General features: G+C 40.6%; 2 protein-coding genes across 5 annotated transcripts in view; both read left to right on the top strand.

Annotated features, from left to right (window-relative positions):
• Positions 1-5,026: 5,026 nt before the first annotated feature.
• olfml1 (olfactomedin-like 1) lies at positions 5,027-10,638 on the top strand. The gene is made up of 8 exons (XM_068603397.1): positions 5,027-5,389; positions 5,919-6,022; positions 6,474-6,664; positions 6,752-6,855; positions 8,067-8,258; positions 9,678-9,858; positions 9,937-10,096; positions 10,278-10,638. Exons 1-8 carry the CDS (start codon positions 5,261-5,263, stop codon positions 10,432-10,434), a joined length of 1,218 nt encoding a protein of 405 aa, XP_068459498.1. The 5' UTR covers positions 5,027-5,260; the 3' UTR covers positions 10,435-10,638.
• Positions 10,639-11,152: 514 nt separating this feature from the next.
• si:ch211-266k8.4 (carabin) overlaps positions 11,153-24,110 on the top strand; it is a 79,449-nt gene continuing 66,491 nt past the window's right edge. For all 4 annotated transcript variants that reach the window (XR_011080119.1, XR_011080118.1, XM_068603242.1 and 1 more), the window contains exons 1-9: positions 11,153-11,392; positions 12,287-12,374; positions 12,488-12,595; positions 13,378-13,570; positions 13,827-13,952; positions 16,524-16,647; positions 17,211-17,280; positions 22,510-22,624; positions 22,924-23,041. Coding sequence is in view for 2 of the 4 variants with exons in the window: in XM_068603242.1 (XP_068459343.1) it covers positions 11,229-11,392; positions 12,287-12,374; positions 12,488-12,595; positions 13,378-13,570; positions 13,827-13,952; positions 16,524-16,647; positions 17,211-17,280; positions 22,510-22,624; positions 22,924-23,041 (1,106 nt within the window). In the remaining 2 variants the exon portion in view is untranslated. The remainder of the gene's footprint in view (positions 11,393-12,286; positions 12,375-12,487; positions 12,596-13,377; positions 13,571-13,826; positions 13,953-16,523; positions 16,648-17,210; positions 17,281-22,509; positions 22,625-22,923; positions 23,042-24,110) is intronic.

Raw genomic sequence — 24,110 nt, 5'->3', positions numbered from 1 at the left:
CTCTTACTTTCTGTCAGAGAGCCTTGAACGCTAATTGTTCTGGAGATAAGAAGCGTATCCATAACTCTCCTTTTTAGAAAGTGGCAACTAATTGCCTGAGGGTAATGGTGTACTTTCTGAGAAATGTGAGCCTTTTTTTCAAGTAATACTTTATTCACAAAATGACCAAATGTATGTCTCCTCACCCTGGGGTTACCGCAAAGCAAACACATGCATGTTCGCTAAATTCCCCCCAATTTAAAACATGGATAGTAACGCATCTCTGCAAGCATGAGACTGTTTATGCATCGCCGTTGTTAAATAGTACAGTTTTAGCAAAGATGCATGTGTTCAAGAAGCAGTAAGCATAAAACTAGAGTTTGTAAACTAATGTTTGTATATAGTTATCCTGTTTATATACTCGTTACCCATTTACTTAAATACATCATGACAAAGCTGAAAGACCCTAAAACGCTGTTCATAGTTATCGTTCACGTCACACACACATTTCAACTATTGTTGAAGTCTTCATGAAATATTGAACAAATTATTTCGGACTTGTAGCATTAATTCCCATTTCTAGCAGTGTGATATAACGCATGTCTCTGAAGAGTCTCACAAAGGGCCAACAGAAACTTTATGCAAGTAGCAAAAGGAAGATGAATGACAAAGGGAAAGAGTACAATTTTCCAGTAGTTTTACTGGGAAATGAAGCAGAAGTGGTTTTAAATTTGCTTAAAAGGAATTTCAATAAAAAAATGAATGCGGGAGATGACAGTTGAATATATGTCTCCATAGCTTTGTGATTTATTCATCAAACAAAAAAATCTTTGAAGTATTAATGTAGTTGTAGTCTTGTCATATTTGCTCCAATTATATCTTCACAACCAAATTCAACAGTGAAGGAGAAAAAAAAGAGGCTCCACAGTGTTAAAGCTGCAGTGAATTTTGCTTGGAATTAAACCTAATTAATTTCTATACCTGGGGTTGACTTGGCATTCACCTTGCTGCCCTAGGGAGCGTCCTTGTAATTAAATTTTAAGAGCGGAACCACGGGATGTCGGACGACCCACGGAGTGGCAGAAAGACAGATGACGGGAAAGAGCAGAGAAAAAGGTCAGAGAGCAATTGTGAAACAATAACAAAGGGACACTTTGGCACACAACAGATGTTGTACATTTAGCTGTATGTAATGGGAACGATGAGGCAGTTTAGGCAGAATGGGTTGAATAGTTGAGAGGAATAGTCAACATGTTGTCACTCTCCAACTCAGTGTTTTAAAATAAACTTCCAATGTAGGATTAGGTCACAAAATGACTTCTAGGCTTAGAAAAAGATTGTGATATGGGTGAAAATAACTATATGCATGTTACTTGATTCACATACTTACCGTTACTTGAATACGTAAGTTATGTCACAAAAGTAAAGGAAAACACTGAAAGGAATGGGTTTACATTGGAGTTAGTTGAAAGCCTTGTGTGTCTCAAACTGTAGCTAGGTTAGCTATAAGGATGTAGCTACAGCTTCCTGAGCTTAGCACAAAGACTGCAGATGGATGAAACGAATGCCCTGATTCTGTACAAATCCCACTCTGCCAAACAGCAACCCTAAAGCTTACTAGTTATCATGCTATATCTCATGTTACAACTTTCCAAGAACTCCAACTGGTCTTGGAACATACAACCCCACATGAAACCACAACTTTTTGCTTTTACTGTAGACTGTTTGCAATCTTTATGATACGCTAAGCGGCTGCTGGATGAACTCTTTTATTTGCCATACAGAAATGGGAGTGGTATCGACCTGTTTACGCAACTCCCAGCAACAAAGGGAATAACTGTATTAGAACGGTTTAGCTAGCTAATAGTCTGCTAACAGAAGTTAGCAGTGCACTACTTTTCCCAGTGCAGGATGCATCGACTGGAGCTGGAACGCTAATGTGGCTTGTTGTTCAAAGCCTGTCATAAAACCAAATAAAAATGTTCTTTCTCAAAGACGAACACGGGACAAGAGATTTAGTACGATATGATAGACACGTCTGTTCTTTTTACTTGTCCTCGTCCACCGCTCAACCTCTACGGAGTCCGCAGTCTCTGGGCGGAACCTGTTTGCATTGACTGGCATTAAAACCCTCCTCATCCGCCAAAAACAAACTGGCAGGAAAGGTCATCGACCTCAGAAAGTGTGGTGGGAAGTGTGGTCGCTCATTAGATCACTTAAACACACACTTTCACACTTGAATACTCACGCAAACGTACACATTTTCCAACATCCACAAACATATCCAGGCACAAAGTAAATATATAACCCAAAGAAATTTGTGCAGGAAAACAGCAAATATGAGCAAACAGTCTAACATATCCGAAAAATAGCTTCAAAACCAAGCACACAAACACACACACAAATCTCCATGGATTGCTCCCGTCAATCCTGAGAGTGAACCGAGTCGGATGTATTGCTGAGACTCTATGGACTCTACGGCAGCACCGAACCAGAAGATTACAAGGTGGTGCTTACAAGTAATCTGATACCCTAAAACGAGACAAAAGCCTTTTTTTTTACACTTGCTAACTACACATTTCTCTACTATTTAGCTTGTGGTATAGCTGTACCACAGTTCTCTTTATCAACACGCAGCTCAGCAAACATCCAAAATGCTCCAAAATGCTCTAATGCAATCAAGGCATGTGATATGCATCTCATGATCAACTCTGGCACCACAAAATTGACATTTGTCTCCGAACAATAACACTTAGGGCCCAATCTTACACCTGGTGCAAAGCAGTGCATCAATGTAGTGCAACAAAGCAGCGCAACAAAGCGGCGCAAAGCACAGTGCAGTGCAACTGCCATTTGTAGTTTCCAACTCTGTGGCATTACAATACAGTATTTATTACAAGTAGATGTAATACTAGTTATTTAGCAACAAGGAGAAGAGCTACTCTTTAATGTATGGGTTGTGCAAACTTACAGTATATGTCTCTTAAATTACAGTTGTCTCTTCACCGAGTGCAGTTTTGCTAAACTCTGAACTCAGTCAGCACAGCACTATGACATTATGCAAAATGCATTGATTTGTGCCTCTTTTCATTTCTGGAAGACATCATTAAAAGACTGCCAGGTGAGGCCAAAGGGGAGTTTCACCGCCTCTTCCCACTGACGAATCATTTACACAGAAAGTCTCGGACCAACAGCCACACAAGGTGGCTCTCTTAACACAATGAACAGCTTGACATCCGGACATATATGCAAAAGATTGTCAATTTCCCCTGGTGTAAAACAAGTGAGGGTATCAGGTGATACGTGGTGGAGAACTTGCAGCTTACTGGGCTAACACCCACTGCTCTATTCCTTGTAGCTGCAATGCTATTAGTAGGATTATGTTGGATATTGAAGTGTATTAGTCTTTTGAGATGGCAACTCTTGTCAGGTTGAAAGTGTACGTGTCTTCATAGACAGTGACCCTGGTGCCTTTTATCCTTGTTCCTTTTCCTTCCACCTTTTGTAGGAAGAAGGCGAGTGTGTCGGTATGCAGGCACTGCAGAGGATGTCATTCACAGTTTGCCTGACCCAAGGGGTCATGGGTAGATTTTACTAAACAATGTACAGCATAATATCTCTGTTGCGTCACAACCTTTACAGCTGCATGGGGAAGAGCGCTCTGTGCTCCTTTTTGTGCCGACGTCATATAACACAGCGATCGTAATTACAATAATAATAGTAATATGAACTGTAATTATATATACTCAAAATATAGTTTAGCTTTTAAAATATTTAAGGCACTGGCATTGCTTTTCATGCAGTCATTTTTTTAAGTGTTTTTTATTTTTATTTTTTAAATATGTAATTCTACAAACTTAAAGGACGTTTTCTCCGACTCTTGAGCCATAAATCTTCCTCCACCACTCCTGGTTAGGCTGCACCTGTGAACATTGAATAAAGGCCTGCTCCGAAAAAGACCTGTAGTGTGTCTCGGCACTCTTGCTGTGATGTGGCGCCACCTCATGGTAGAAACCCACTTAACACGCATGGGCCTGAAAAACAGATGAAACTCTAAAGATGTCGACAGAAGATGTTAAAGAAAAGGCCAGATCTGCAGAGTGTTACTGTCTGTCGGCGTCGGCGTGTCCTTCATTTAACCTTGTCGTGTTCACGTCAAGCTCTCAGCTCCGAGCACAGCTCTGTGTGCAACGCACGCAAGGTCTCAAGCACGCCAGTGAAAGCTGACAACCAGATGTTGTCTGTCAGAACAGAACAGGAAACGAGCCCAGGTGGCTCTGAGGAGAAATAAAATAAATAAATGTAAAAAAGCACCAGAAGGACAACCAACAGCAGCCAACCCGGAATTCTCCATAAATGTCAGTGACACATTTTGGAGCAAAATTCCTCAGAAGATCACTATGGATGGTAATGAGACCAGAAACTAAAGTCAGATATCTGCTCATTTCTTTCTGATCTGACTTGCTCGGCCACCAGTCTCCTCAGTCAAAAATAAGCACTGCTTTGGGAGGTGATGCTGATATTAGATGACAGCACGTTTCTTACATTGTACTCTAGAATTACAGGAGTAAGGAATGACAAGGCAGCTGCGTAATACTTGCTTTGTGGTTCTATAATATATTGTCAAAAATGAAGCCTGTAATCCGGCCGGGTGGGAAACACCCTTTGTTTCTTGCAAGATGACGGAATAGAGGACTTTTTCTGATTTAGATCTTTTCAACTGTGTATTTCTTCACACTTATGTGGTGGAGCTTTACAAGTTTCTCGACCAGCTCCTGCTCCCGTGTGCGGACTCGGGGACGTGTCAGTGGGCCATCTGGAGATTATTACAATAGAAAATTGGAGGGTTGGACAGCAGGGTCTGAACCGTTTCGGTTTGCCTCTCTCTCCCCCCTTCTCTTTTGAATTTTTCCCTCAGGTTTCAAATACACAGAGAAGGAAATAGGGTGGGTTCAGAGACTGTCAGAGAAACTGGGAGAGAGAGAGAGAGAACGAGAAAGAGAGGGGCTGGGAGGGACTGTGGGAGGGTGAGGTTCACTTGGATCCAAATCCACCAAGAGAAGCAAGACAGAAAGCTCTGCAGCTGCAACTCTTCAACGCAAACTGAACACAGCAGCCATTAAAGGACCCTTGGGGATTTTCTTTCAACGCAGCAGAGACCAGTATATGAATTGTTCTTTTTGGGGTTTATTCTCATTGTGGAAGACAGTTTCAGTGCAATTGTGAACGCAGCAGTTCAGCTGCAGTTTTAGCTTGTGACTTGTGAACAGAAGTGCAAGAGATGTCGGGCAGATTGATTCTTGTGCTTCCTCTGTGTCTCTATCTGGCTATGGGTTCAGTCCAGAGCCAGGGCTCCTCCCAGGATGCCTTCATCATCCAGTACCTGGAAAGGAGACTGTCTCAGATGGAGGTAAGGTTCTCTATGCCGCATCTAATGGGGAGAAACATCCCACCTTAAAATGAATAATAATGAATGAGTTCCACGTGGATTAGAACATCTGGCTGCCATCTGGTTGTGTCGTCCTTTCATTTTTTTTTAAGCCACCCTCCTGTGACGGGTTATCTGGCAATGGATCTCTAGTAAATATGTGTTTCATGTGGCAGACAGATCTGTAAAGAACGTCTCATTGAGGTCATGTATTAGAATGTACTGTAATGTACACAGTGCTGTCCGGTACCAGCGTGAGTACATTGTCTCAAATACTGGCCTTTACTACAGTTTTGAGGGACACTTGCCTTGAGTATTCCTACTAAATGGTACTTCATATGTTTGGTTTGTCCATTCTGTTAGACCACAAAACACCACAATTCTTAGTTTTAAGTGATTAAACATTAATACAAACATAGTTGTGGGTATTCCATTTCTGCTCATAAATCCCACAGGATATGTATTTCTGCTTCAATCCTGTAATCACAACACATTTTCTCTGTGTCAACAGGAGCGTCTAAATCAATGTGAGCAAAAGACAGTCAGCGTTACCCAGAAGACCTATGACCTCTCTTCTGAAATTAGGGGTTATCTGTCCACTGTCAGTGTTCTGAGGTATGTCTGTCTGAAAAAAAACTGCAGTAGTCACTTAAAGCTGCAGTTGATAACTCAAATGAAAATCCTTTTTTTCACTGTTTGCTCCAGCTGTTACTGACAGTATTACACGAGACGGATAATATGTGAGTAAATCAGGTGATGTTTAGTGCTCCTAATAACTTCGGCAAGATTCCGGGCAGGTGAGCGTTGATTGACAGCTGCGTTAGTGACTCCTCTGCCCTGATTGGTTGTTTTTCTTTTGGGCGTCGTGGACTCTTGCAAAATGCCATTAGGAGCACTAAAAGGAGGCAGAGGAGCCTTTATTTGTTCACAGATCACCTGTCTCACGTGCTACTGTCAGGTTGTTCTAACAGTTTGAGCAAATATGAAAAAAAAAAAAAATTGGATAAAAAATACCAACAACAGCTTTAAGGTGCGTGAGAACTGTGAGAATTGTTTGGCTCCGTAGATCAGAGGTCAGGAGCCAGGTGGACAGTGTGTCTGAGCGGGTTGACCGGGTGGAGAGGGAGCTGGAATATCTTGAAAACAAAATTCCCGCCCAGACCGACATCGAGATTGAAGAGGCACTGCTGGAGCAACAGATAAAGGCTGCTGAGCTGGACCAGCAGCAGAAGAAAGCCAAGATCCAAGTGGAGAATGGTAGGACATTGGCCAAGAAAGAAAAATATATAAGTGTACTATGGGACATTGTGGAACAGCTTGTTCTTTTCTCTCAAACATCCCCAGACTGCAGAACGGCACTAAGTCAAATCAAGTCTCTCAAGATTGTAAAGAAGGCAGGAGACACCTACGGTTCCTGGTTCAAGGACCCCACTGAAGGATCAGCTAAGGTCCGTTCTTTCCGAGACGTGATTTCTGTAATGATAGGCTGCTCATAGGGAGATAGCTGATTTTCTTTCTGGCCAGCAGACTGTGCTTATCTTCTTCTCAGTGTGGAGCTGCTGATGGACGGTTGAAAATTAATTGGAGGCTAATATAGTCAATAGCAGTCATTAATGTAGCAAAAACACACCTATGGTTAACAGTTGATTGAACAGGCACTATCATAGATATGGTAGAGCGATCTCTTCCAAAGACCTGGTCAAGGGAGATGTTATTTTGGTTGCCAAATGAATTTGTATAGTCCTTTAGTCTTTTTTTTTAGAATGTATAACTGCGGTCACTTCAGCCTGAATGTCCGTATTGTTCTGATAATTGTTGCCAACTTATAACATTGAATCTTATCTGGTGTGCATTCTCTTTGTTTTACTGATGAGAGAAAAGGTTTTCCTTCCCCTTAATGCATTTATTTGGTCACATTAAGAGCGTATTTAACATGTGTTTTAGTAACGAATGTATACGAAGAAGTTTGAGTTATTGAACGTATATCTCTTCGAAATGGTTGGTTTACCTGTTTGAGAAAGTATGAGGTGATGCAGAAATGGCAGTAAGAAATTGTCAGGGACATTCTTTTCGGCACAAATTAGCACTTTTTTCGATTAATAGTTCATGCCGAATTGGGTTTAGAATGGTTTGTAATTTTTTTTTTTTTAAAGTGTGTGCCCAGAAAAGAAGTTTGGGAAACATTGGTTTAGAAGAGGTCTGCTACAATTGTTATAGGTTCAGAAGGAGCTTATCATCAATTCAGTCATCAATATTGAGTGTTATGAATACAAGAAGACGGTGCCACCAAGCTCACTCTTTACTCAACCAATCCAACCAACAAAGGCAACAAGCACTAGGTAATCAGAGGCAGATTAGGGCGGGTCATACCCTCGCGACAGTAATATTCTCCATTCTGCACTCTGGAGACCACCGCTCGGGTCTCGCTTGAGACCAAAAGTCAATGTATGATGTATTTTACTGTACTTTTGTTATGCTGGATTAGCTTTGACTTTCAACGCAGCAGATGTGGTTTGGCCAGTCTGTAGTATCATCATGGAAGTGATGAGCAAAGTTGCATGGCTACCACATATCATTGCATCTAAACCAAGAATCGAATGTCAAACCTGAGTTCCACAATATTGATTTCCACTAACTTGTTCTTCTTCTTCTCTTTCAGGTCTACCTGCTCAGCGGAATTAGTAACAACACTCTAATGGAGTATGTCTCTCTGCACAGTTTCACAGAGAGGACCACCACACCACCAGGTAAGGCGGTGCAGCTGCCTTCCTACTGGCAGGGCACCGGTCAAGTGGTCTACAACGGATTCCTCTACTACCACAAGGCCGACACTCCCAACCAGATCCTGAAGGTGTGTTGAATTAAAGTTGAATACTCTACTGCATATGAGTGCTTCACATCAAGGCGCTGCTCTGTTGATTTGCATTATATTTGTAAAATATATGAAGCATTAAATAAAATAGTGTGTGCATTCAGTGGTCTGGTTGAATGATCACATTGTTTGGCAAACTGCTGTGCAGCTTTTGGCTGGAGACGGACTTCAGATTATTTCAAAGGAGTTTAATCATGGGAAGTTCTTTTTTTTGCAATATTTTCCTGTTCGCTGAGGTCAGTGAGCCAACAATGCCAAAATAAACAATTTTGTTCCAATGAAAAAAGCTGACTTTTCTAAATCAACTTTTAGTGTTTTGGAGCAGAGAGTTTACTGGGGAGAAGTGTTTTTTTTTCAGCAAGAGAAAAAGTGTTCTATTGAAAGTAAGCCTAGACCCATATCCATAAAGCCAAAATACAGTATTTAATGCTAAAACTGGATTCTGTCAGGATTTTCTGAAATGTCTCAACAACTATTGAATGGATTGAAGTTTTACTCATTAAACTGTGCATAATCTGGGCGCAAATCCAGATTTAAGGGGTAAAGGGGTTGTATTGAGTCTTTAAATAAATAATTTGTGCGTTTCTTTACCTGGGGTGTTGCCATAGTGGACTTTCCTTCCTCTTGTGTTAGGGTCGGCACCAACCCACTTTAAGTTTTAAATGCATAAAAGAACCAAATGATATTGTGTTTATTGCATGAAGGCTTTTCGACTTGGTCAGGAACCTCTATTAACAAAATAAAATAGAAAATATTTGTTTCATTAAATTATAAAATTCTCTGGTTGAAATTATGACCTTTGTATGGTTATAAAAAATAAGATTTGCTGAATTGGTTGTTGTTTCTTTGACCTTGCAAATCTATATGTTGGGTTATGACTTGTTCTGCTTTTCATTTTGTGTTTGTATTAAAGTTCTATTGCTGAAAAGTTACTTTTTAGGCTTTTTCTTGAAGTAAATATACATCTGTCAAAATTGACCCTGTAACACCATAGACTTTAATTAATCATATTAAAATGAAAAAATAAACAAAACAAATTTATTTAAGAGATGTGTTCTAATACCCCTGAGTAATAGTTAGGTAACACAACAACCTTTTTAGGCCAACACCAAAAAGCAGGTAGTTGTCTGCTGTGAAGATGTAGTTTTTTAAAGAAAGTGGATTGAAGCAGAATACTTCACATATTGTGAATCTTTTAAATTACTACGGCTATCATTTTTTTCCAATACATTTTGGTTTCTGGTGGCGTGTAAGAAAAGACCCTTTACTTTGCTGACCCAAAACTTGTTAGTTTCCACATCCAATTATGGAGTTAGAAACATGTCTGACTGAAGAGAAATCCAAACTATATCACGGTAGCATTTCTGATTTTGTCTATCTCCATCTGCTCCCATAAAGGTTGACCTGTTGAATGGTACCATAGTGGACAGTACACTGCTACCAGGAGCGGGTCGTCTCCCAGTCTACAGTCTGAATCCCAACACCTACCTAGATCTGGCTGTGGACGAACTCGGTCTCTGGGTCATCCATGCCGACCCTGAGTACGGAGGAAACCTGGTGATCACCAAACTGGATAAAGGTAGAAACTACAAGCATTTATGCATGTACATACATATAAGTTGGTATGTATCAGCTCTTTGTTTGTTTCTCACCTCAGCGAGTCTGGCAGTAGAGTACACCTGGGATACCCAATGTAGGAGCCGGGATGCTGAAGGAGCCTTCCTGATATGCGGGACCCTCTATGTGGTCTACAATACACGCTATGGAGGTCGCTCCACCATACAGTGTCTCTACGACATCCATGACACCATCCACAGGTTGGCCTACACACAGACAGTATAGCCCAAATACTCACACAAACTTGCACTCCTAAACCATCAGCATGTGTAAAGAAAAGAAAAATGGACACCAGATTACTTTGATTCACATTCCCAACTGAAGTGATCATCATAATTTGATTCTCCATTTTTTCCCTTTTGCTGCACCGCCCGTCTGCAGTAACGAGAGTCCCGTGATGTTCTTCCCTAAGCGCTACACCAGCCACAGCAGCATCCATTACCACCCTGGAGACAAACAGCTGTATGCCTGGGACGACGGCTACCAGACAATATACAAAGTGGAGACACGCATAAATGACGAAGTCACTGCGGAGTGAAGATGCTCGACAATCTTTATCATTTCATAAACGTGTGTTATCACCACAATTATGCAATAAACATCACAAATAAAAGCAAACTTTTGATGAGTATCTTGGAATCTACTGTTCAGTGTAGTGATCATTTGCTGGCAATAGATGCTATACCTTCATCACTATTAATTCTTCTTGGCATAAATGTCCAACCAAAGGCATTTTATACATCTTGTAGGCTTTTCACTTTGTTTCAATGTAATAAAGAACATGCAAGTGTCACCTCTGTTTTCACTTGCCTTGAATGATGATTTAAAAACATTTAAGATTGGCTGTGTTTTGCTGGCCCCAGATGTGGCACACATGAGCATGTTTGTCGAGATGGATATCACAAGATGATTATTTCTTCCTGTACACATATTATCATAAAGAGCGATATGGGGTGTCATTCCTGTGGCATATGGTCAGAGTCAGGTGATTAGAATATCTGCTCTTCTGCGTTCAAAATAAGCTTGTGATTAAGAGGGATATTTGCAAAGCGTCCGATTGTTTCACTTTTCTATCAGTGATTGAGCAATTTGTGAGTCAGTCCGCGTTACTCTTCTCTAAGGCTCTGTCAACCTGTTGTTCTCGCGCTAAAAATGCAGCTCACGTCCACTCTTCTCTGTTTGAACCGTCTCTTATTTATCCCGCCCATTTCTTTTTCGGTTGGCGGTGACGCGGCTAAATGGGCGGGTCAAACGTGACCGTTGAGTTTTGACAAGACAGCAGCGACTCTACAGGCTGTTCTTTGTAGGGGGGCGAAAGTGCGTTCAAAACAAATGTCTTTCAAATCCATGAGGAGGAGAAGCAGAAGCTGCAGTAACTCCAACAGGAGAAGCTCCACGATAAGAAGGCGCAGTGACAACTCGCGTTTCGATGAATTCGGCTTCGTGCTCACCAAACGAAAGGACCAGAAACTCCATCACCGAAGTCATGATTACAGGTGCGGCGCGTGGGGGATGACGTTAACGCAAACTAACGTTAGGTTATCTGGAAACTAAGGCGAGTTCAGCCAAACTACTGAGTTATGATAGCTGTTAGTTAAGTTAGCTCTTATATCGAGTTGTCGAAGACATTTGAGTTAAGCCTTTGCATTAAGTGGAGTATAATTTTGTTCGGTTGTTGACGTGAACATATTTACGTTAGAAGACGTCACGTGAAGTAACATTTGGCTTCTTAGAAAATCTCTCAATCAAACTCTCGTGTCGTTTCAAGTGTGTCTCTAATACTGCTATCTATATTTGAGATAATTTACTCGTCAAACATTAACTACGTGAAACCAATATGGGTACAACGGAAAGTAATGTTATATCCCCGTTATGTCCCCAATTCTATTGTTCCAGTTTTTAAAAATGTAACGTAACTTAAGTGGCTAACAAATGAAATAGTTATAACATCTATTTGACAATAAAATCTGTCTCTTGTTGCCCACGAGGGGAAATGTGAAGTGATTAAGTGGATAACGTGACGTAACTAACTTTGAACTGTAGCTGTGTGTTGTGCTTTTTTACACAAAGCCCCCCTTCTACACACACCGCCGCACACTAAAGAGACTTCTGCTGCCACATGATTCAATTCAATTGGTTTTGTATTGCCCAAAATCACGATCCCTTTACAATCTGTACACTTACAACATCCTCGGTCCCGGGACCTCGCATAATAACCCTTCAACTGGAAAAAATGGAAGAAACCTTAAGGAGAGCAATGGAGGAGGATCTATCTCCCTGGATGGACAGAAGTACAATAGATGTCATGTATACAGATGATGAAAAGCCAAATTAAAATCCTCCATCAGTACTGGATCTTCCCCTGATCACTATGATGTTGTCTCCGTCAGCTTCCCCCAGCTGAGCTCGGTGAGGGTGAAGGAGATGTGCGAGCTGCTCAGCTACTGGAATGGAGCCAGCTTCATCTGCAAGAGCCAGGTGAGACTCCTGTGAAACATCTACCTTCATTTTGCAGGACCACAGCTGTGCGTTCGTTGTTTCATGGTGCCTCTTGTTCTTCTTTAAACCCTTTCCGTGTTTTTTTCCCACAGATCGAGCGATTCATCAGGATGGGTGTTCCTCAAAGTCTACGTGGCAGAGTATGGAAGTGTCTCCTCGCCATCGACAGTCTAAGGGAAAGCAGCGCCTTCAGCTATCAGGTACAAGGCGCGCACCGGTGAGGAAGTCTTGTTGCCGTCATGGGTTTTATTGGTTTGAGTTTTACACTGACTTGCAAAATGAATGCTTTTTTTTTCTACGTTTCTCTCATGCTGTAATTTCAATCACTTTTTTGCTTTTCCAGAATTAAGTCAGTGCAGTAGCAAAATCAAATGATATAATAGCATAATAATAATTTTTCATCATGTCAAAATCGTAAGAACAACTATTAATGCGTGCAGGTTGGCCTTTGTTGTGTGTGTGTGTGTGTGTGTGTGTGTGCGTGTGTGCGTGTGTGTGCGTGTGTGTGTGTGTGTGTGTGTGTGTGTGTGTGTGTGTGTGTGTGTGTGCATGCTGTGGCAGCTGTCACTGAAGGAACATAATTCCTTTTTTATTGGAGGTCATGTATGTATGTATGTAAGTGTATCTGAGTGAATGTAATTTGAAAGTGATCTATTTTAAAAAGAACTAACATTGAACTAACTAACATTTGTCAAAGAATTTGTGAGTCTAGGTCTAACCAGAGTGAATTGCGGAATTGGCAATACGTTGAGCATCGCTCTTTTCATTCACCACACATTAGACTAAGTGAGTGAATAGACTCTCAAGTTGATAGAACAAACTCGGATCAGCTGTTCTATCTCCGGGTTAGTTAACTTAAGAGTTCAGGGTTGGGCTCTGTATCGATAAACCTGCTTTCTGATACAGAGCCCCGGTCATTCAGTCATTGAACTGTTACTGATTGATTCGTAACAGCAGAATGTTTTGCTCTGCCTGCCAACAGAAGTGTCTGCTCGAGGTGCGAGGGCCCCTGGTGGACTTGGGAGTCAGTGAGTACGGCATTCTGTCGGCCATCGCCACACTGAGCGAAACCCAAAACCATCTGGGTTTGAACCATGGGCAGACCACCAGCTCCCCCGAGCTCAGATACTCTGCGGACGACATCACGCTCTTCAGACAAATCGCCCTCGACCTACGTGAGCTCAAGTTGTCGGTTTATGGTGTTCAATGTTTTTTCCCCCTACTTCTTTCTTATTATAAAACATTGACTGTTGTTTTGTTTGGAAGCATGACCTCCATTTTTTTAAAGGCTGAATATTTGGGGCTATTTTTCTATGTGCTTAAAATGTTGTAGAAATGAGTAAAAGTTGACTTTTATTATTAATATGTGACATTGTAGAATAGAGGAAAAGTGTCTACACACATGTGATATGTATTTGACCTGTTCCACAGAACGTTCCTTTCCGACCCACCGCTCTTTGATGGGGGACAGCCCAGAGGCCATCGAGGGCCAGGCTAAACTCTTCAGGGTCCTCATTGCTTACGGCAAATATCGCCCGCAGGTTGGATACAGCCAAGGTAACGTATCTCTTTACGTCCCACATGTGACATTATAAGAGAACAGTCCTACAACTGTATAAAGTTATTTGTTTAAAATAAGTGTTTTGATTGTGTTCTTAATGCACAGAGGGAGGCCATTTTTATTCTTACTCATGTTTTTTGTTTTTTTATCACACAATCACACACCTCTTCAGTAATATAATGAAAGTATATGCAGTACATATTGTGAACACTTGGTGGAAGCAGAGTACTGTTTAAATATAGAGAGTTACCTGTCATCAACAGCTTTTCTGGGAGGTATTCCAGAAAGGAGGTTCAACAAACTCTGAGTCTATCCCTAAACTCTGAGTTGACTTACTCTGAGATAAGAAACTCTGAGTATCCAGTTCCAGAACAGCTGATCTGCGTTAATTCAATCAACTCTGAGTATGTTCACCCAGAGTTAAGCACGTGCATGAGTATTATAAAAAGCCATCATCAATGGAGCCCCGATATCACGAATCACCATGACAACGGGAAATAACAGAGCAACATATTTCACAGCGATGAGGTGCTTCTGCGGGCCCACGGTAAATATGAGCATGCATTTCACCACAAAGGCAATACAGTTGCAGCAGCGAAGGAGAGAGAGACGGCATTGGAAAAGACTGCTGCCCGAGTCAACACGGAAGTTTGAATGTACTATTCCATTGACATAACATTTAACCGTAAGATCGTAGCAGCCGATAGTTATGAATATTAGTAGGAATGAAATCTGATTTTCATTTCGGTGAATCCAACAGGGGTAAAAAGGACGTGGAAGCAGCTAAAATGAAATATAAAAACATACTTCAAAAAGGTAAGGCATATATTGCTAGGCTATGATTGCGCCTGGCTTTAATTTTAATTCAATTTTTAATAATTGACATAGGCTATTATGTAAATATTAATTCAGTGGCTACTTGAAATGGTAAATTAATCCCCTAATAAAATGTTGTTTTTATACGTCTTCTCACTTAATACCCCACATAGGAGACACTTCCACATTTTTATTTTTTACCTACTGAAGTCATTTAAAGTGTGACGGTGTAGCCGACATCAACGCACATTAAAATACTAATTAAAGTATTGAGGTTACTTTTCCTCACAGCGCTACAAACTGTTGCCTTTCCGAAGTGCTCTGCCTCTCCATGTTGTAAAGAAAACTACCGTTTGCAAAAAAACGTAGCGCGATGCATAAAATGTGCTCTGATGTCAGTACACGTCCACAGGAACAGCGGTAGCGTTCTAACAGATATTCCTCTGGAAATGATAAAACATCTCATCAGGGTCGGGAGACACTCTCGTGACGTAAAGCATTTCGAATCAATAAGGCTACGATGTCAATCGGATTTGGTAGGAATGGCCAATCCATGTCTAGCAGCTTTCTTCATGTGGGAGGAGACAGGTAGAAACTCTGGGTTTCTTATAGAAAACCTGCCAGCGAGCAGGTTATGTTCACAGGGTCTGTTACCATGGTGATTGACTCAACTCAACTGAGTTTCAGTTACCTCTCTTTCTGAAACGGATAACTCAGAGTTTCCCTGATCTCAGGGTTAACTTACTCATAACCTGAGTTTCCACATAACCCACTTTCTGGAATACCCCCTGATCTCAAGCATCTTTGTTTACTTTATTAATTACACATAAAACAATAATAATATATTTAGACTAAATGTGTTTAAAATTCATTTTAACTATTTGATCAATTTGCAGTGTTTTCCCTAGGTTTACAGCTTCAGGGGTTGGGAGGGGGGAGAAGTGTGTACATAGAGACATAAATGACGAGCTGTCGTGTAGATCCCATCAATAAAATACGACTGTTTAGTTTGTTTAATAACAGAACAAGGTGTAGACCTGTTCTACAGAAAAGAGAACCGTAAATGACGTATTGTGATCTGGCGCTATAGAGAAAATTACAGAGGGGTGGGGGTTTCTTCAGGGGGGGGCGCCCCGCCCCCCTAATATATTGGTAGGGGAACACTGATTTGGATTCATAAAATCACTCAAATTTGGAAAACTATCATCAAAAGCAAAAGTATTAAAAACTACTGTTTTTATTTATTGTTGCTGGAACGCTTAAAATCTGAAGTTAGGATCAGAAACGTGTACAAAACTGTTCTCATCGTGGAATATTCCTTTTTACTGTCAACTACAGTGTACAGTTGTCACATAGGAAACTCCTGACGTACTGAATACATTTGACATCGCACACACAACTTATTTTTACTCTTTCTTTAGTTTTTTTCTGAGAAAATATTGCTTTAATTGTGACGGCATGGTGGAAAAATAAAATTAAACTCCTCCTTGCTTTATGGATTATGGTTTCCAGCGATGCCTCCTCGCATCACTCTGCATGCTGCTTTCTGTGTTTCAGAGGAAAACTGCAATTGTTCTGATGAGGCCAGTTCTGCTTAGTCAGCTACAGTGAGCCTACTAAGGTTATGCTCCTGCTCAGCCTCGTGTGTGTGTGTGTGTGTGTGTGTGTGTGTGTGTGTGTGTGTGTGTGTGTGTGTGTGTGTGTGTGTGTGTGTGTGTGTGTGTGTGTGTGTGTGTGTGTGTGTGACACAGGGATGTCCTACTTAGCTGCCGTGCTGCTGATGCAGCTGGGAGAGGAGGAGGCGTTTTGGGCTCTGACCGCCTTGCTGGATAAACCCAAATATCTCAGTGAACTGTTTGACCTCGGCCTCGCCAAGTAAGAAAGGGCTTAAAGTTTATTACAGATAAAAATGCACCTTTAAATTGTATTCTTGAATTATAATACCTTTTTATTTTATATGGTTACTCAAAGACAACTTGCGTAATAAGGTGACATTACTATGCATCACAAGTTAATAACAAATTTAAATAGATGAGTTGTGTAACGGTAACTGTTCATTTGTTTAGGGGATTTCAGGCAAAAAGGGTGCGCTAGCCTTCAATATTTTCAGCCTTTTTTGTTTTATAAACAGCAGTTTATCCAATTGATGAACCATGTACAGTGCCAACTCTTTTCCGAAAAGAACACTTGCTCCAAAAGTTGTTAAAGTCGTCAACACTGACAGCACGTCCCTTCAGACTTCCTTCAGGCTTCCCTGAACTTCCCTTGTCAGTGACATATATGTCTGATGTTTGAAATTCCACAAATATCAACTTTCTGCAATTGCATCCGAATATTAAATGAGCTGAAATTGGTCACTGAAACAGAATCGTTTCCTCATCGATTTGGTGCTATCTGGCACAGACTAAACTAATCTATTAATTCTTTGGTTTAATCAGGATCCAGCATCAGGTGAAGGTGTTTGACCAGTTCCTGAAACACAGGAAGCCACAGCTCTCTCAGCACATGGTGAGTGCTTTAGAATTTTTCCTTAGTGGCATGCGAACCCACCGTCCGTCAGTCCTTCCCCCTGAACCCGTGGGGTCAACAACAATGCATGTTGCCCAAATCTATCCAACAAAACCGCGACACTAACCCTGCACAGAGTAGACATGACATTGCAGCACCGCTGCGCCGGCAAAAACCTTTCCCCACGTCAAGGTGCACTAGGAAGAGGCCACGGGTAGAGGTCGAAGCACCAAGAACCCCAGGTTCATCAGGAACTACAGCGCTGTGGCTTATTTATTATTAAATACGACTGCAAATGTAAAAAAAAAACAATTGCATTTCACTCACCAGACGCACATAAACCTCTGCGGGAAAAGGGTCATCAGTAAGTCCTGAGATTCTAGGTGAGACGCTAGCTTCACTGACCAATCACAGTGCATGTTAATGGCCACGCGGACCCTGTGACCAATCACACGTCCAGATTCTCGAGAAGGCTGTTTTATGTATTTTAACCAGACTAATCTTACAAAGGTATTTTAACCAGGCTAATTTTACATAGATAACGTGAAGTGAAATGTGATTGGATAAAAAATGCCGTTAAGCAGGTCCCAAGAAGCCATACAAGAGGCCTGAAGGAGCAGAGGAACAGACGAAAGCCCACAATGAGCTAATAGGGAAAAATAATTATAATGCATAGTATATTTGTGAAAAACAATTACATTATGAAAAAGCTATAACTTTTAATTATAAAAAAATATAAAATAGCTATAACTTTGTGATTCTGTTTAGGCCACTAGAGAAGGCTTAAGAAAGCCCTGACGGCCCGCCATTGGTAAAATGCCACTACGACTATGATCACTTATTCATCATGAGCAGACACTGCAAGCTGAGGATAAAAGTAGGATGTTTGTACTGGAAATGCTTCAGTTGACCGAGAAGGAATCTAGCTTCTGGGGAAAGAAAAAAACAAACTCACAATGAGCAGAAATCTTTTGAAAGTGTGTGTGTGTGGGTTTGTGTGTTTCAGGCAAGATATGGCCAAGTGATGAGTAGTTCATCTGCGAGGCAGAGGCCACTGTAATGTATCCATCAGCGACTGGGCCTCTTCTGCCATTCACTGTATTAGGCTCTAGGCTTGTGTTGTTCTGCTTTATTACCGGCTGCACAGAGTGGAGGCACAACCCTACGGCTGTGTGGTTTCTTTTCTCTGTTAATTATCCATTTACTTCTAGCATTCGGTAAACCTTATAGCGGACGTTCAACAGCTTTTTGTGCAGCTGCTTGTGGACAGAAATGTAATCTTATGGATAAAGAGACGTTTTTGCTAATTTGATTTTTTTGGAGTCAAACAAAATGCAAAAAAAACCAAAACGATTGGATTGAAGTACCTCGTCAGGGCTGCAATCGTACAAACAAAGAAGCAGGAAAGCAACAAAAGCGCAGAGTCATAGTTGATTGTTTATTCAAGGAAGATTGCAAAAGGGCCTTTTTTCATAAAATATGTTGTATTTTGTTGAAAAGTAAGAGGAGTTCTCTGTCCACAGATAGATGTGGTGTATTGTTGGCATTATATCCTGAAATTTGAAGGTACAGAGGCGTGTTTGAAGATTGTTGTGAATTTGTAAATTATTCTCCACTCTATCATGTTTAGCGACAAACAAAATATAAACAAACGGATTGGATGTAGGGCTTTTTTTCTTAATGCAGTGCAGAGTTATTCAATTGTGCTATCGAGGCAGATGAACGTATCAGACCAGGACTTAATAAATGTTAGAGGACTTGCTTTAGTGGGAAAAAAAACTTCATGGTGTCATCCTGAGCATCAAATTTCTGGACATCTCCTGGGAAGTTATACAGTATGTAGGTTGTTCTTTTCTTGTCTTTTTTAAGAGGCCAGTGAACTGTGCTGTTAGATGCTGGTGGGTTTACACACCGGAATATTTGATTTGCTGTGTTTTAGTACGTGAAGGATTCTGTGAGGGATGACAGAAATATAAATCCAGTCATTCAGTGTTAATCCGGCTGCTCTTTAAGAGGGCATTGTCTGAGATATATAAACTATATACATGATGAGAGGTGAGAACTTTGAGAGGTCTCTTGTGATATTTTATTTTTGATCTGTGGTGACACCGCCATTAATATTTGACCTGATAATTCGATACGTCACACTGTGAATTTGATGCATTAAACAAGCTATTAAAATGTGTTTCCACAAAAAACTGAGAATAAAAGTATTTCCTTTTATTGTCGCCTAATAAAAGCTATTTAGCACTCCAGAAGTTTGCTCTGTTAAATCTGTTAAACTTCATCACTGAAGCCGAGTTTATGCTTCTGCGTCAGGTCGACAGGGTACCTACACCTGTGATTGTTCCGCTCATAACGTAATTTTCGGCAGTTGCTTTTTTTTTAGTGGTCGTACAGACCCCCCCCCAAACGTTTTCTGTGTCGCCTGCGCTTCAACATTTGCAATAAAAGCATTTGCTCTTCAATATTGATGAGCTCCGACTTAAAACCCCTGAAACCACACAGCCACACCCCCCCTAGCGGCATGGCCGTAAATTGCAGAGCAACGCGGTCCCTCGACGCAGGACTTCGAATGCTCAACGACGGCGTACCTACGCCGTCGACGTGACTCAGAAGCATAAACTAGGCTTGAGAAGGTTTGTTCTCATGTGTAGGTAGATCCGAAGAGAACTAACATCAGGATCAGTGGCGGCATTGCACATGCACGATTCATTTACAATCTGGACGCGGAGACTGCAGCGCAAGGCTCCTGTGAGACTGACCACCTGTTAGCGCTTTGTGACGGCGGAGCAACTTGCAGCAACAAGTTCGCTGCTCGTTGAGGACAGAAACTACATAACAATTCGTGCTTTCACGTCAGTCTTTTGGGAATAGATTTAAAGTGCAGCAGCTGTGTGCAGCAGTGATAAACCCCTCCCAATGCCCCCCCACCACCCCAAAAATGCAGTTAACGCATGGTTAAATATTTGTCGCCAAAAAAGGATTGCTGCATTAACACATTTTTAAAGTGTTAACATTCCCAGCCCTAATTTTTTACATGATTTCACATGATTACATGTAGAATTAATAATTACATAGTTTTGATACTGAGCTTTTCCTAAGGAAAACATTTGTCCCATATGTTGTGTTCAAGGACTGTCAGAAAAGTTGGTAGGTCCAACACTTTAATTTAGACAGAAATATTTCGACAGCTATTGGATAGATCTCATTGTAGCGTTGTTCCCATTTGTAGTTTTCAATATCTTTTTTAAAAATAAAATGGAAACTACTAGATGCATTGCCATAGAATTTGGTAGCAAAATCCATGGCCACCACAGGATGAAGTTCATTAACTTTAGTGATCTTTTCACTTTTTAATTTGTCCAAAGGATTGATAAATGACCAAAGTTTCTGCGAAACTAAAGGCGCAACCATCAGACACAGCTGTACATTATAGGACTGTGCGGTATACCAGCTTCAACATTCCGTATGGTATACATTTTTCACAAACGGTCATATGGTTGCACGGTGTCAACATCAGTTGTTGCTCTACACCAGTATGGATATTAATAATTTTATAGTGCAGCGAAGCTACTTACCTGTCAGGGTTCTTAAGTTCAGTCATGGTGCAAAATTACACAGCCAAATTGCATGCTGGGATATGCAAATTGCCGCAAGTTGCTGGGCGACAAACAGCTGTTTGTCAATATCCCAGAATGCATTTTGGCACCAGCAAACAGGGAACAATGGCGGAAGAAAAATCAAAACTGAAGTTGACAGTCTCTGAATACTACTGTTGTTGAGTCACAAAATTTAATTTTAAGATGTTTTCTGCCGAGAAGTTAGTTGTTTAAGTTTCAAATCTTTTGTCTGTTTGTCAAGGATCAGTCGCCTTAAAAAGTTACTGATGGTTTGAAGTCCTGCTCACGGGACCGATGAGCCCGTCGTCTGCAAACTGTCAGCGGTCTGATGCCGTCAGCATAGGGCTGATCTTGGCAGGACTTTTTTTTTAAATGATTCGTTGGCTCCGATTTCTCCGTAGAGGTTATGAGGATCTAACGATCTTTATTAGTTTATTATTTATTCACAGTAACGTTACATAAGTTTGACGGAGGTAAAGGTTAAGATTTATAACTTAAGATTTAAATTTAACTTTTGAGCCACAGGCCGTTTGCTCAATACCAACACAGTACTGTGTACTCTTCCAGTTTTTTGTGTGTGAGCCATAACCAGCATGCAATTCGACTTTGTAATTTTATGAACAAACAATTATTAGTGTTACAAACTGTTAGTGTCACAAAGTGTTGTGGTGTGGTGTTTAACTTTGCTAAAGAGCGTTAGTTGTGGGTTATAAAGTCAAAATACACAACTAAAGTTTGAACCATGACTGGAGTTAGAACCTTGACACATAAGTATCCCACTGTGCTTTCATTGACCTGTAAAAAAAATAATGTTGTTGCCTGCACTTGTTATGGCTTAACACAGCTTGCAGATTACACTGTTGTGTATTTGGCTGGCAGCGAAAAAAAACGACACCTTGATATGGATTATGGTCCATACTGGCCAGCCCTTGTACATTGTCTTTATTGCTGTCTACTGAATCTTAACAGAAGGAACAGTTTGATATTCACAGAGTGACACACACACACACACACACACACACACACACACACACACACACACACACACAGAGAAAAAGCCTATTACAGATGAGTGGGCAGCGTTTCCTTTGTGATAAAGCCGTTCAGTAGAGTTAAGGCAAGTGAGTCACAAACAGTTTTCTGGACTTTAGACTTGAGCAAACGGGGACCCATTGCATTTTCTGTGCCTGACACGAAGGGCCTCAAATGTTTTAATCTTTTTTCGTGAGACGTATCACTATTACGAGCAGTTAACTTAACACACCAGGGTTTGTCTGGAAACCCCATTTCAGATATTCATTAAGGGGGAGTATATCTATAGTTGTTGGCTGGCCTCTCCACGGGGCTCAACATAGCAAAGGCTAAGCCGGTGGCCAACGGCTGACAGTGCTAACAGGGCAAACAACAGCAGAATAAAAAAGTCTGAAAGAGTAGGCCTGGCGACTTTATTCTCAGTTTGGAACTTTGAATTTGGCACCTTTTTTTAAAAAAGTTTCAACATAAACTAAATTGCATATGTCTTGGATGAATGTTTGAATGTTTGAACTTGGTAGTAAAATAAGTCTTGGATACATGTTTTGATTTATGCCCCCAACCCTCCCCACAGGAGTCAATAGGAGTCTCGTCAGTCCACTTTGTGATGCCATGGTTCCTCACTCTCTTTACTTCATTGCCCTGCTGGGACTCTGTCCTGGCTGTCTGGGATCTCATCATGCTGAACGGTATTCATGCACAAACATGCACACAAAGACGCATGCAAATTGTAGATTCATTATTAACTAACATTCGATTAGTGGGGAAGGGGACAATACAATCAATGTTTTTTTTATTATGTGAGCATAATTTAGTTTGGTTCAGCGCCAGGGAAAAGATTAGCACTGGTTTTAATGGTTTAATACCTCACATCGTTAATTGATTTGCATCCTCTATATATCTTTTGAATCTGTTTTATACTAAACAAAGCATTGCTTATGTCCAGCAATAATTTTTGGGAAATCCTGCGGTGTTCTCGTCCCGTCAGGCCTGTCGGCTGTGTTCCGTACTGCCCTGACCATCGTCGAGCTTTTGGAGCCTCAACTGATGGAGCTGAGTGACGAGGGAGCGGTGTTACCCCTGCTGTTAAGAGTGCCTGTTGATGTGTAAGTAAAGTGCAACGGCTTTATTGATGAACATTGTTTGCTCTGTAGACAGTGTTGGTTCTGTGCTTAAAAAGAATATATATATATATATATATATATATATATATATATATATATATATATATATATATATATATATATATATATATATATATATATATATATATAATATAAATTAAAAAAAAAGGATCATAAGATATGCAGGGCCAAAAATCATTATTACAAGACGTACAAAAGCATGTGATCAAGAGTTCAGCATTGATATACTCAAGTCGTCGATGCATAAAAATGCTACAATGTGAACAACAACTCCCTTGAAATCGTAACTCTCCTGTCTCCAGCTGTTAGCAGCCTTTTGGGTAGTGTTGTCCTGCTTGGCTAAATAAGGACGCTAACCGTATAGCAACATTTGGAAAAACTAACTAAATCAGACACGTAGGCCTATTATATTTTATTATATTGCATTCCTCAGCATGCTCCTCAGAATACTCAGTGACCGGCTCTTCTGCAGACAGCACGGAGGCTCTTTGTTGCACAGTGCTCCTAGAGAAGCTAACAGCTAATGTACGGATGTTCCACTTAGTTACAGTGAGGCGCGTACAAGCTCCAAAACGCTAAAAAAATTGACATTGAGAAAAGTGAAATTACAACGTTGTCACAATGTGATCTGTGAAATATAATTTTTGCAGAGAAACTGGAATTTATCTCGTTGTTTGAGGTCGATTTTTTTTTTTTTTTTTTACAGCATTATAAAATAGATATTAAAGGTGGTATTATGATTTTTTTTAACTTCCTAGCAATAGCTCTAAGCAGCTGCATAATGAAAACTGCTAATTTTAAATTGCAGCCATTATTCAAAAAAAAAATACCATAATTAATTCCTTATTCTTTTAAATGTTTTTCTACAAACCACTATAGATGACATCAACAAAGTGAGAGGAAACCAATTTTAGCCACTTTAAATCTATGTGGTTTTTATTTATTTATCAAGAGGCCTATATTTCCCATATAGGACGCTGAAGCCTCTGATGTGTAATATTATAATGTCCCAAACCAGGCTCATGAATAT

The sequence above is a fragment of the Clinocottus analis genome, unplaced genomic scaffold (genome assembly GCF_023055335.1).
Source record: "Clinocottus analis isolate CAN_PGR_092001 unplaced genomic scaffold, fCliAna1.0.p SCAF_6, whole genome shotgun sequence".
NCBI classification, from domain to species: Eukaryota; Metazoa; Chordata; class Actinopteri; order Perciformes; family Cottidae; genus Clinocottus; species Clinocottus analis.
This window is presented reverse-complemented; position numbering and strand designations above follow the sequence as displayed.